Below are 13,696 nucleotides of genomic sequence, written 5' to 3' on the forward strand. Positions count from 1 at the left end.
TTTTATCTGTAAAATGAGAGAAGTCATTATGAGAATCAAGTCAAACAATGAACACGAAAATACCTAAAAATTACTAGTATAATCTCTACTGCACAAATGTAGAAACTGAGGCAGACAGCGTTCAAAAGCTTGGTTGAGGTCACACAGCCAGTGAGCAGTGGTGCCAAAATTCGCACACGAGCAGTTTCACTGCATGTAGTGTGCACTTCACCACATAAGTGCCCCTTCATACTGCCACCAAAGGTCACCGCAGGATGCATCACAAATACGAACAACAGTATTTAGTCATATACTAACTGTTTTCAAGGATTTGTAAATGAGCACTTAAAACAGGATGCCTCAGAATCTCTCACAATTTCCCAATTTCACAGGAAGCATTAAAAAGTGAAGCTGTCGTGATAAATGAAATGAGAACAAGTGTGTGATTGAAATGGTTTATTTTAGATTTTTTTCCTCATGTTACTTCTATAAGCCTCCTTACATTAAGTTAAAATGATTTTAACAGGACTGCAGATGGATGTATCATGTTGACAGATGTGTAGAATTTACCTGCCAATCCAGAAGAAAAATTTGTAAGAAAACTATGAAGCTTCCTAAGGGTATTGAAGTCAAGTAAAAACCAAGAACTATGTTAAAATTTACCTTCCAAATTACCTATAAATGTAGCTTAATAATCAGCAGCTCTTTTGGTGCAAGACCCATGCTTAATACAGCTGTTTCTCCCATAAACCCTACAAAGAATCTGTCACATTGTAGGTAGGTGTTCATAAATCTTTGTAATTATTTTTGAAAAAAATAAACTTAAGGCCTAGTGAGATCCTAATTTGCTTAAAGCCATAAAGTCAAAACTAGAACTGACATCTCCTGACAAACAATTCATCCCTCTTTCCACTATTCCATTTTACCCTATTTTAATCTTTTATGCAACAGCTGAAATGAGAAATTGCAAATGAGGTAACTTGGAAACCATTTATCACCAACTTTCCTGTTACTATGAACATCCTGTTCCTCTCCACGGCTTCATCCCATTTTATCATCCGCAAAACTGGGATTCCTACAAAGGCTCAGAGTTCTAGTCACTGTTCCCTAAATACCCTGCTCTTTCCTTTCCACCCTCTCCTGTTTGCTCAACATTCACCTCCCAAGTCTTACTTCGTCCTTTCAGCGCATTCACCCAAAAACTACGGACACAGGTAACCAAGGACGGCTTGGCCACGCCCGTCAACGGCACAGCCGGGTCCCGAGTACCACTTCCTACGTCTGTATCACTAAAGTTACTCGGCGGCAGCGATGCACGAGCTCCAATCCCATCTTCTGGGGTTTTCCCTGCCTGTTGTAGGACGTGGCGTTCGTCCAAACCGTACATGCTCCCCGCCATACTGACTGTCTCCCCGCACCCGGAGCGGGGCAGCCCCGGGGACAGCAGTCACCGCGCTGACAGGGCTGTGGACCCTGCGCCGCTCACGAGGCGGGACGGCCCACCGGGCGCAGTCCCTCCCCTCCGGCCTGGCTCCCGGCCCAGGGCTCCCCCGTCCGCCCCCGCGGAGCCTCCGCGAGCGCGGCGCCCGCCCGCCGGGACGCCCCTCCCCACAGGCCGCCTCCGAGCCCGACGCCGCCGGGAGCGCGCCCGCCGCGAGAACACATTCCCGGGCCGGTCTGCCCGTTCGTCCGCCAGCGAAGCCCCTCAGCCCTCCGGCCCCGCGCCCCTCCCGGGCCTCAGCCCCCGTCGCCGCCCCCCTGCAAACACCCGCCCGCCGGCCCTCACAGCCCCCCCAACACCGCATGCCGACCTGCGGCTTCCGAAAAGCGCGCGGACCGCGAGCGCCTGCGCGCTGCTGCCGGCTCGGCCCCCGCTGTGCGTGCGTGCGTGCATTCATACGTCTGTACGAGCGTGAGCGTGCGGCGGGGCGGAGGAGCGCGGCGGGGCGTGAGCGCACGGTGGGCGGGGCGCGAGCGCACGGTGGGCGGGGCGCAGGGGCGGGGCAGCGCTGCTCCCCCGGGAGTGGTCCGAGCCCCAGGCTTGTCCCCCCCCAGACACGCCCCCAGGCACGCCCCAGGCACGCCCCAGGCACGCCCCCGAGGCTCCGCGGCCGAGCGCCCCTACAGGCGCGTACGTAGGTGCGCGCTTGCCCCTCGGGAGGGGCTCCTCCCCCACACACATTTTTAAACCAAATCGGGGAATTGGAATCTGCATCTCGGTGCCGGAGCGTCCCTTTCCTCCCTGCTGCCCTGGGGACACGGTCCTGGAAGACCGGGAAGCGCGCCCTTCTTCCAGCGGACTGTGTCCTCGGGCAGGACGAGGAACGGAATAGCCCTCACAGCGGCCTACGGATCGTTCGTGTCACCGCGTCACCTGGGAAATGTGGAGGTTTGATGGCGTGACCTGAGGGGGTCACGAAGGACCGTCTTCCCACCTTGTCACCCTGCCGTCTTCCTCCCCGGCTGGTCGCCTCCGTGTCCCAAGGGCGCCCCCAACAACCCAGGGAACAAGCTCACACAACCCTGTTTAAAGCGAGGAGGGGCCGGACTGGGGAAGAACCTTTCCCCTGGGAAAAGGAGGAGCCATTCCTCGGAAAGCCGCAGTGCCTTCTCCTCTCCTTGGCTCCCGGGTCCTGTGGGTACCCCTTCCCCGGAAAGCGAGTGGCACCGGGCATGGAGCACATGACATTGAAATGCAAGACCTAAGAAGTGTGAGGCAAAACATTTAAGACCTTTCTTTTAAGATTTTTAAAAATGGGCACAAACTAAACAAAAGGGAATGATTGGACAATACCTTTTTAAAAATAGACAAGGGAAAATGACAGCTTACAATTCATCTCTTGGCTTAGATAGTAATAAAAGACTTTTTTATTCTAATTCTTCATAATTTATTAACTAATTTGCTAATTATTATAATTACCCAGAATAAAAATAAAAGAAAATGAAAACCATTATTATCTCAAGACCAGTTCAGTTGTATGCTTGCTAGCTATTTTTATTTATTTATTTTTTGTAGTACGCGGGCCTCTCACTGTTGTGGCCTCTCCCGTTGCGGAGCACAGGCTCCGGACGCGCAGGCTCAGCGGCCATGGCTCACGGGCCCAGCCGCTCCGCAGCATATGGGATCTTCCCGGACTGGGGCACGAACCCGTGTCCCCTGCATCGGCAGACTGCGCCACCCGGGAAGCCCGCTAGCTATTTTTTTTTACTTGTATGTTTAGAAATCACCATATAAATAATCTTTGGGTAATTAGCAATTTTTGGTTTTTTTATCACCAAAATTTTAGTGATAGCATTTTGGAGAATTCATGTAGACCACCGTCTTATCCTCCTAAGAGTACTGTTCACATACTGAAGTACATTTATTGTTGCCGGTATTAAAATTTTTCCAACAAGTGACACTAGCGTTGCCACTTTACTTTTGTGTATTTGATAGAAAAGCATTTCCCAATCCGGCAGTTTTTTCTTCCTGCGTAGCTGACAAAATCGAACTCAATTCCGTACCCTCTCTGAACGTCAACCTCCTCCTCATCTATAAAACAGGAATAAGCATCTCTAACTCAGGATGCTATCGTAAGAGTTATGATTAATATGAGATATAATGATTAAATTATCAAAGCAGGAGCTGGCGAATTGCAGACATTCAACAGAAGCTGTGATGCTATATTTATTGCTACTATTAATGCTATTTGGGAGATCCAAACCCTTAAGCCATAGCAAGACTTTTTCTTCTTTTACAAACGGGATATTTTAGAATAATGTTATAACACTTTAGCATAATTTGTAGGAGTTTAGCACTTGAGCTATGGAGGTCTTAAACTTTCCTTCTGAGACCATAGGTTGTTTTGTTTTGTTTTCTCCTGGGGAGAAATTTTTGAACCTGCAAGGGAAGAAGTTTTCACTTACAGCAAACAGAGCGCCAGTTCTTGGCGCAAGGGATTCTGGGAGCTGGCTGCTCATTTCCATATTCATGACTATTATAAACATGGTCTCCAACAAATGCCAAGGCACACTTCAGTGATCTCATTTGTTTTTGAGCAGAGGGAGACTATGACCCTAAATAATGTGCATCCCCGTGTACAAGGAGAGTCACTTTAATTTTAAAAGAGGTGTGTTTGTAGGTCCAAGGAGGTGGATGGGGTAGAGGGGATGTGGAAGCAGACAGGACAAGAGTAAATTCCTTCTTGGTGGGACTCCTGAGTGTGGCTAGACTCTGACTGATGTCCAGCGTTAAGGAAGAAGGCAGAATGAGGATGGAGGACCGAGGGGATGGGTTCCTGCCTCCATCGGAGGAGTAAGGAGTGTGTGGACCTGGAGTGACTGAGATATGCAACGCCAGCAAAAGATTTTCCCTGACTGCACTGAATGACCCGCGAGGGCTCTGATGGGCTCCCTGGCATCACCATCATAAACAGAGCTGGTGAGTGGGGAGATGGGCCTCCCCTGAAATGGGGAGGGCAGAGCCGGGAAGGAACCATCTGCTTCGGTTGTTTTCCTCCAGAGCGTCACTGCCAACCTGAGTCCGTACTTCTGGTGCTTCCGGTTTGATACCATATGTTGTGAGTTGAATCGTATCCCCCCAAAAGACATGTCCACGTCCTACCCTCCAGTACCTGTAAATGTCACCTTGCTTGGAAACAGGGTCTGTACAGATGTAATCGAGTTAACACGAGGTTATACGGGATTGAGATGAACTCTAATCCAGTGTGACTGATGTTTTTATAAAGAAGAGTAGAGACACAGAGAGAAGACAACCAAGTGAAAACAGAGGCAGAGGTGGAAATTATGCAGCCACAAGTCAGGCAACATCTGGGGTGCCAGAGGCTGGAATAGGAAAAGAGGGATCCTCCCTGGAGGCTTTGGAGGGAGCATGGCGCGGCTGACACCTTCACTTCCGGATCCTGGCTTCCAGAACTCTGAGAGAGTAAATTTCTGTTCCTTTTAGCAGCCCTAGGAAACGAACACAATGTATTGCTATGGCAGAGGGGTGGTGGAGTCAGCTTTCCAGAGTTCAAATCCTGGCTCCACTACTCATGATCTAATTCCAAGGGCCGCTGGGAGGATAAATGGACTTGACATCTGAAGGGCATTCAGACCAGAGCCTGGCCCCCGGAAACACCACCCAAGTGTCAGGCGTTGTTATCACAGGGCGAGCCCTTTGCTCAACACGGGTTGCCCAGATTAGAGCTTGTCACTGAAAAATAACCTATGCTGATGGTGGTGTTTCTGCTTTGTAATTTAGCCAGATTCTCTTATTTTCATAGACTGTTGGAATCTCAGATACAGAAGAGAGCTGAATGGTCATGTACTGTAGGTTTCAGTCCCTTGGAGATGTTTCCTGCACCGTTTCTCAACCGTTGACTTTCCTGTCCCCAGTGAACACCCACAGTGGTGGAGAATTTACTGCCCTGTAAGAAAACACATTCTGTTTGACGACTGGCTGATTTTCACGTTGGAAAAATCTGTCTCCCTCTGTACCACTTGCTCTTTGGAGGCACAAAGTCCCTTCAAGTCAGAGTGAGTGTAAAATTTGAAGACAGCTACCAAGTAAGGCCTCTCTGTGTCTTTCCCGGTAGACATCCTGCGTTTTAACCCTCCTCATGTGACTTGGTTCCTCTGTGACACCCGGGGATATTGCCATCACTTACCTGTGGCGGGGTCTGGACTTGACTTCAACCTTCTGGACGTTTTGGGATCCATCCAATTTGCATGTCTGCCTGTATCACACCCAACTTTCTCTGAAGTGGTAGTTCCAAATTTATCCAGTTTATGCAAGCAAATTACTCTTACTGCTTTCTTATTAATTTTTTCTATTACTTATTACAAGTATAGGTGATGGCAAAGGACACAGAGATACTGAAGAAATAGATTTCAATATCAAATTCAGTAAAAAAAAAAAGCAAAAAAAGATTTGATATTTAGGGATTTACATGATTCAGAGAAGCAATAAAACAATCCTTAGCTCAAAAAGTCATCGGGCAATTTCCATTCCTTGCCTCAAAAACAGGCTTTCTGAAGAAAAGATCAGCAATATTTGTTGCTAATTTGCTGAGTCTGTTGGACTCCCAGGTTAAGGGGCACAGGTGTGAAGTCGATGGATGACTGATACCCGCTTCCTCTGGGGTCTTCCTCTGTTTCCCCTGTGATGATCAGGGGGCCACCCAGTGACAAACTGCCTCTCCTTTTTAAAATTTATTATTTTTTAATTGAATTCTTATTTTATATTGGGGTATAGTTGATGTACAATGTTGTGTTACTTTCAGGTGTACAGCACAGTGATTCAGTTATGTTAAGTTATATTCTTTTTCAGATTCTTTTCCCATATAGGTTATTACAGAGTATTGAATAGAGTTCCCTGTGCTATACCATTGGTGCTTGTTGGTTATCTACTTTATCTATAGTAGTGGGTGTGTGTTAATCCCAAACTCGTAATTTATCCTCCCCCCACCCCCACTTTTACCCTTTGTTAACCACAAGTTTGTTTTGGAAGTCTGTGAGTCTGTTTCTGTTTTGTAAATAAGTCCATTTGTATCATCTTTCTAGATTCCACATATAAGTGATATCATACGATGTTTGTCTTTCTCTGTCTGACTTACTTCACTCGGTATGGTGATCTCTAGGTCCATCCATGCTGCAGCAAATGGCATTATTTCATTCTTTTTTATGGCTGAGTAATATTCCTGCTTCTCCATTTTATCTGGGCTGTTCTACAGATTCCTCTTGTGACTGGCATGGAGTCAGCCGCCTGCCAGTCTCTGGTTTCAGGAAGTTTGGCTGTTTGCTGCACGTCAGGGAGGAGGCATATGATTCCAGGAGATCCCTTAGGTCTGATGCTATTAAGAACTATGTATTTGGTCTGTGTCCCGGTTCCTGACACAGAGCTCCTAAATCCCTTGGGATCTGTGGGTAACAGGAACCTCTTTTGTTCTAAGGAGGCTACTCTTGGCAGGTCCCTAGAGAGGGTAAGGATGGAGGCGGTCACCATGGTGAGAGGGTTGGAACATTTAGCCCCATCCCAGCCCCAACCTTGGAGCAGGGGAGAGGGGCCAGAGACTGAGTGAATCACAATGGCCAATGATTTAATCAACCAGTGATTTATTGGAACCCCCATAAACATCCCTAATCGACAGGGTTTGGAGCACAGGTTGGTGAGCACATCAGGCTGCTTGGAGAGTGTGCCCTCTGGGAGGGCATGGGAGCTCCCCACCCCCTCCCAATGCCCTGCCCTATGCCTCTCTTCTTTCTGGCTGTTCCTGAGTTGTATCCTTCATAATAAACTGGTAAACGTAAGCAAAGTGACTTCCTGAGTTCTGTGATCTGTTCTGGCCAATTGTAGACCCTGATGAGGGCATGATGGGAATCCCCAGTCTATAGCGAGTCAGTCAGGAGTACAGGGGGTCCCGGGCTTGTGGTGAGGTGAGAGTGTCTTGTGGGACCAAGCCTTTAACCTGTGCAGTACGACACTCACTCCAGGCAGGTGCTGTCAGACAGATGGAGAAGTGATGTTAGAAAAGACTCCATGTCTTTGGTGCCAGGAGGGAAAACCCTTTCATTTGGTGTCAGAAGTGTCATAAGTAAAAACTGTTTTGTTGGTATCAAGAGGTTAGTTGTGTCCAGATTGATCTGGGATTTTCCCAGCACTAACTGGAGGTGCCCGTTATCGGGAGATGCTATCTGGTTCCAGTACCAGTGGTGGTCTGTGCGCTACATCGTGACACTAGATTGAATATAGGTTTAGATGAAGATGCTGTACAGATGGATTAGGCTGTGTAATTCAGACTCTCAAAAACTTCCCCCCATTGGGCTATTTGGGGATTGTCTGGTTAGGGTCAAGGTCCAGGACTCTACCCTGGGAGGCGAAGGCGGGCTTCTCCCAGAAGGAAGTGAATGTCCTCACTGCCAGTTATCCTGAGAAAAGGCTCATCCCAGGGAGCAGACAGCACACTTGACAGCAGAGGGGGATGGGGAAGGGTGCCGCATTCCAGTCCTCATGCGGACAAGTCACTAGGCCTCTTGACGTCTCAGTTTCCTCATCTATAAAATGGGAATAATAGTTGAGGACCTTAAAATAAGTATTAAATAAGTTAATATTACAAATATTTACAACGGTGCCTGGCATAGAGCACATGGCAGGAGGATGTGTGTTAAATAAACTGGGGGGAAGTATGTCCTCCTGTTTCTAGGCTGAGTGGTTTGGGGTCTGATCGCTATGTTATGGAGATGCCTAGAGAGGTCTGGAGGTGGGGTGAATTGTCATGAGTTACCTAGAAATGAGCCAGGAGTCGGGCAAGCTTCTATCCCTGCTGGGTCTACACCTGAGCGGATGTCTGAGAATCCCCGACAAAGTAATCCAGCCCGTTCAGAGGGGGGCTCTTCATCATTCAACTAACTTCCTGCCCCCTGTCTGTGCACATCTCCCAGCAGCAAACCTACTGTCATCTGCCGCCTGGTCTCCTGCCTCGAACTAAATCTCAGTCATCACAAAGTGCATTTGTGGATGGGCTGGGTGGAGCTGCTCCCAAAAGGCTGAGGGCTGCGTGGGTGACTCTGTGGCCCCATCTGGGGGCCCTGTGGCGATCTCAACTCAAGAGCACACTCAGGTGCAGACAACCTCACTGTAAAATGTAGGCACCTCAGCCCTGACGCAGTGGCCTGATCACTCGGCCTCCTACAGCTCCTAATGCGGTGGCCCCAGTGGGTCCCAGTGGCCCGTCCCACATCCCCGCACTGTGCTGGAGGTCAGGTCTGCTCCACTGATGGGTAGAGAACAAACCACCTGACCAAATGAGATGGGGACCACATGGCATCTGACATATTTCCAGATTTCCGAAAAACAGATCATTACATCACAGAGATAAGAGAGGTCTTTGAAATTCACATATCCATATTAATAATCCAAGGACGCATTCTGAGAGTGTTTTTGATAATTCTGTAGTTTCCAAATGACAAGAACTAGTCTTGGGATCAAAATACACGTTTCTAAGAACAAAGATGATTTCACATAAAGATTGGTTATTTGGATAAAAACTGCATTTTCTTGGTATTTATGTGTAAAGAGCATCTTCAGGTGTTTATTAGTCATGATACCACAGGGCAGGTGGACTGATCAGATGAAGAAACCAAGGCTCCAGAAGCCTTTCCCATCACACCAGCAGAACTTGGTCTCTGGCTGTGTCTTGGTTCTGCATTCATTTCTTTAGAAGTTGGAGTCATCTCCAAATAAAACTTGTGTATTGTTATTGCATCAAGAGGAGTGCCTGACATATGCTAGGCACTCCATAAACACTTGCTGACTAAATGAATACCGTTTGAAACTATCCAAGAATGCCGCTCAATTTGCTACAATGTAGAACAGGATGCTCACCAGACACAATTACCGTTACACTTCACGTTGTTTATTAAGCATTAAGTCACATGACAGAACAATTTAAAGACCATGGATATAATCTCAAGTCCCATAATTATAGATCGCGCCGGAAAATATTTCAATAAGCCTTTACCACCACTGACAACTTCAGGGGCACAGAAACTGATGATTTTTTAATCAACAAAAGTCACAGCCAAATAATGAATAAAAGCTATATCCACTGAGGTTAACTTATAGCAAATATTTCTTCATTGATGAGAGGCTGAACAGGTGTAATCACGAGGTTCTTTCTGGATAACTTTGGAGAAAGAAGCATGGGCCACATTCAGACTTGGTTCCATGGAGCTGGGATGATACATCTTTTCCTCTCATTCCAGTATTCAGATCACTTCAGGTTTTGATCTCTACAGGGAAAAAAAAGAACATGAATATATGGCTGTATTCAAAAAAATGCAAAAATCATTTCTGCCACTGAGATCAGCAAACACTACAAATCAGGCTTTCTTCCCCCGGGAGAGGTTTTTACCAGTACGACACTGATTACATGCAATAAACATTTGGAAGACTTAGCACTGTACATAACACAAAATAAAACGAAAATTAAGTTAAATACTTTTAATTGTTTACTGAGCTCTTAATATGTGCTTATGTCTCTTTTAGGCACTGTATAATGTACTGCTAGAAGAGGACAGGCTGCTAAATGAGAGAACAGCTTAGACTGTGTCCAGAGGACATGGAGAGAAGGCGTTTGTCACTGCTTTCATCAAAGCTGTAGCAGTGGTTACTGCGACCATCTCCATCTCCATCAGACTCTTATTCATCTTTATTTCCCCCAGATTTTGCACAGTTCCTGGCAGAATGGATGCCTGTTGGCTAAATGATTGAATAGATTAGTTTGATCATGCTGTAATAAAATAATATATATATATATAATAGGTTATATATCACATTTAAAAAGTGATTTTTAAAGGATTCAACTGACTGGTTGATTGAGTCAGGCTACTGTGGGTAAACTTGGCCAAAATACTCATTATCATCTTTTTCGTTTTCTCCGAGCATGTACCTTTAACAATGAAGCAAATAACACCTAATTTTAAAATACTAAATAAAATAGTGTAATTGCACACACACACACACAAAATGTAAAAATTAGAACTTTGTATACTCCTCATTTGAACACAGAGAAGGAGTATACTCTTTCTCCAACTGTACAATGGAAAAGAGTTTGAACTGGAAGAAATGAGTTTTTATTGCCAATCTGGCTTCTCTGTGATAAATTTTATTAATGTCAACTAGAATCTTAGTCCAATTTCCTACCTTTTGTCAAATAGAAATAGGTCCTTCTTTCTCTCAGAACTGTGACCAGTGGATTTGACATAGCCTTACATAAGCACAAGTAAAACCAAAGTATTAAGATTTTCATCACTCTAATTAATCTGACCAAAACAACATACATGCATACTGACTTACTATTGTATCCTACATTTTTAAAAAATTAAATCCTTTCGTTTTTAGCTTTGCAATTCATAGCAAGTATAATGACTCCACAGTAATTGTGACTTCTGTTGGAAACGTGCCTCTGTTTCTGATCATTTTTCTGAGCTACAGTCTCTTTCTGTGTTGTTTGGGGCATATGGGAATAAGATATGATGAGATACACAAACAGAGGGCTGCAGAAATGTTCCTCTGCAGCGTTTGCCTGATGCAATTTTGTTTTGAATATATCTTATTCCCCACCCCCCCACACACACACCCACCACACACACTCATGCTTATTGCGGAGGAGTGGAATAATCTGGAACTATGGGCCTCTCCCCAACACCTTTCAGAGCTGCTCAAGCTAGAACTGTGGCATTGCTCTGGGAAGGGTGGCCCCTCAGCTTACGAGCATCCGACCTTTAGGAAAGGGCTTTGCCGAGCCAGGAGGAGGACCTGGTGTTTCAGGACATGTCCTGACAGAGGAGGTGGGTCTCTGACCTCACAGGTCAGAAGCCTGGATGGACCTCTCACATAAATGTAACAGTATTTAGCTTTTGATTTTTTTGAGCACTGTAGTATCTCAGATATTCGCAGTTAAAATTAAGAGCCCAGAAGATCAAGTTGTATGCAGTCAGTAGACTAATCCCATTGCACACTGAAGCTCTGCATCCCCTGCGGGTGACGACAGATGGGCAGTGAGCAGGAAGAGAGAGAAAGAGAAGCAGAAGTTCCCACCACCTGCCTCCTCCAAGTGGGGCGAAAGGCAAAAAGACAGAAAGCGAGACGGTGGACAAACTCTAGTGGAATGATTCCTAAGATAGCTTAATGCCGAGGCTCTGAAGACTCTTACGGTTCAATAGACATCATTCCAACCTGTTGCCAACACTGCCTTTGTGCAGATATTTTCCTTAGAAGTCGCCTGCCCGCTGTCTTCAGGGTTCCTGTAACTGATGCCCAGTATTCTAGACATTTCCTTTCTCTGAACCATCATGAATTTGGTCCTAGCCAGCAGTCACGTCAAATTCCTTTTTGAATGTTTTCATTCATTTTCAGTTATCTACCGTTTGCCAGTTTAATGTATAAGCTTGTTGTGATCGTAAGTTGCCTCAATGCAAACTGAAGAAAGCTGAGGGGAAATCATAGGCATATGTGATTGACGGTCTCGAATAAAAGAATACAAAGCAGAAATCTATCAGAGTTACTAAAGCTTCACTACAGGCTCTGTTCCTTCCACTTCTCCAGACCAGACAGGGCCTGGTTGTTGTTTTTTCTTTTTTAATGCAGAGTATTTTATTTTATTTTATTTAGTTTTTGGCCACGCTGTGTGGCACGCGGGTTCTTAGTTCCTCAACCAGGGATCGAACCCGTGCCCACTGAATTGGAAGTGTGGAGTCCTAACCGCTGGAGCACCGGGGAAGTCCCGATAGGGCCTGGGTTTAGCCTCCTCTTTATATGGTGGAGGAAATCTGGCCCCCGCCGCACGGCTTACCCGCCTTTTTCCTCCTTCTGTGCTCCCAGCAGGTCGGTCGCCAGCCCTCGGATGTGCTCCCAGGCCAGCTGCACGTGGGCCGACTCCACCGTGCGTGAGCAGATAGCAAAACGCAGCACGAACTGGTCTCTCAGGTGACAGGGAACCAAGTGGATTTTCTTGGCGCTGTTTATTCTCTCCAGAAGAGCTTCGTTCAGTCTGTTGGAGCCCTGCAGGGATGGAGAGAGAGGGGCAGTGCTCAGATCTGCGGGGACCCAAACACTCACCACCAAGTGAGGCCCGCGTTGGGTGACACAGCCCCAGATCAGTGAGGGAGTCACCTCACCACTGGCCTTTCCTCTGCAATGGTAGAAAATTCAACTAAGTAATCATTACGTGGCCCTGAAAGACGGCAGCCCTCCCACAAGACAACTTCTTCATGTTCTAGTGTGCTGTCAAAAGATGAGCCTTCCGTGATCCAGGTTTTTAAAGAAAAAGGAAGATTCCTAGACATGTTATCTACAAATTCATGAGCTTGAAGAGCAGAACTGTTTAACAGCACCAGTGAAGAGAAAGCTTCAGAAGAATTCTCAACAATACAGTCAGTCCCCTACATACGAACTTTCAAAGATGCAAACGTGCATGTCCAATCATGTAAGTTAGTTCATGTGTCTCACGTACGTCGTCAAGTGCATGCATCCTCTACAAGTGGTTGTGCTCCTGTGTACTTTACTGTACAGTACTGTCCAGTGTACAGTAGTACAGTATCTTTATTTCAAGCCCAGGATGTCTGCAAGCAAGCGTAAGAGCAGTGGTATACAGCCAGCTGTGTTAGTTGGGTACCTAGGCTAACTTCGTTGGACTTACGGTCAAATTGGACTTACGAATGTGCTCTCTGAACAGAACTTGTTCCTATGTAGGGGACCTACCTGCATAGAAAATGAAGCGTAATAGCCAACTGCTTGCTAGGATCTGGGAAAACTGTCCATGAACTATGGACCAAGGGACCACTGGTGGACCTCCCTCTGGAAAGGAGCAGCCCAACAGCCTTGGGCAGGGAGACAGGGGGCCCACGCCTCACACTAACTGGACCAGATGGGAGGCGTGTGTCACACAGACCCGGGAGCCATCCCTCTCCTGCCTGGTCAGTCCCGTTGTTCCTCATAGCTGCCCCCAGCCCTCTCGGTCTCCATTCTGTTCCCAGGCGGTGACTCCACCCCCACGCGCCTTATAGTTGCTGCAGAAGGGCCTGGAAGTGGGGCCGAGTCCTGGGTCATGTGACCCTCAGTGGGTTACACTGTTCCTGTTCTCGCTTCATCTCAAGGGCAGGGAGGATTGTGGGAAGGGATGCGTCCTGGTCGCCCAGATGCCAGACACCGGCCTCGTGTCCGTGCAGGGCCTCC

At 46.9% G+C, this 13,696-nt stretch overlaps 1 protein-coding gene across 1 annotated transcript in view; it reads right to left on the reverse strand.

The window, feature by feature from the left end:
- Positions 1–9,361: 9,361 nt before the first annotated feature.
- The window catches only part of DDC (dopa decarboxylase), a 76,203-nt gene continuing 71,868 nt past the window's right edge, over positions 9,362–13,696 (reverse strand). Inside the window, exons 14-15 of the mRNA XM_082846173.1 lie at positions 12,315–12,523; positions 9,362–9,750 (exon numbers count right to left, since the gene is read on the reverse strand). Of these exons, the coding sequence (XP_082702299.1) occupies positions 9,732–9,750; positions 12,315–12,523 (228 nt within the window). The 3' untranslated portion in view covers positions 9,362–9,731. The remainder of the gene's footprint in view (positions 9,751–12,314; positions 12,524–13,696) is intronic.

The sequence above is a fragment of the Leucopleurus acutus genome, assembly GCF_964270905.1.
Source record: "Leucopleurus acutus genome assembly, chromosome: 9".
NCBI classification, from domain to species: Eukaryota; Metazoa; Chordata; class Mammalia; order Artiodactyla; family Delphinidae; genus Leucopleurus; species Leucopleurus acutus.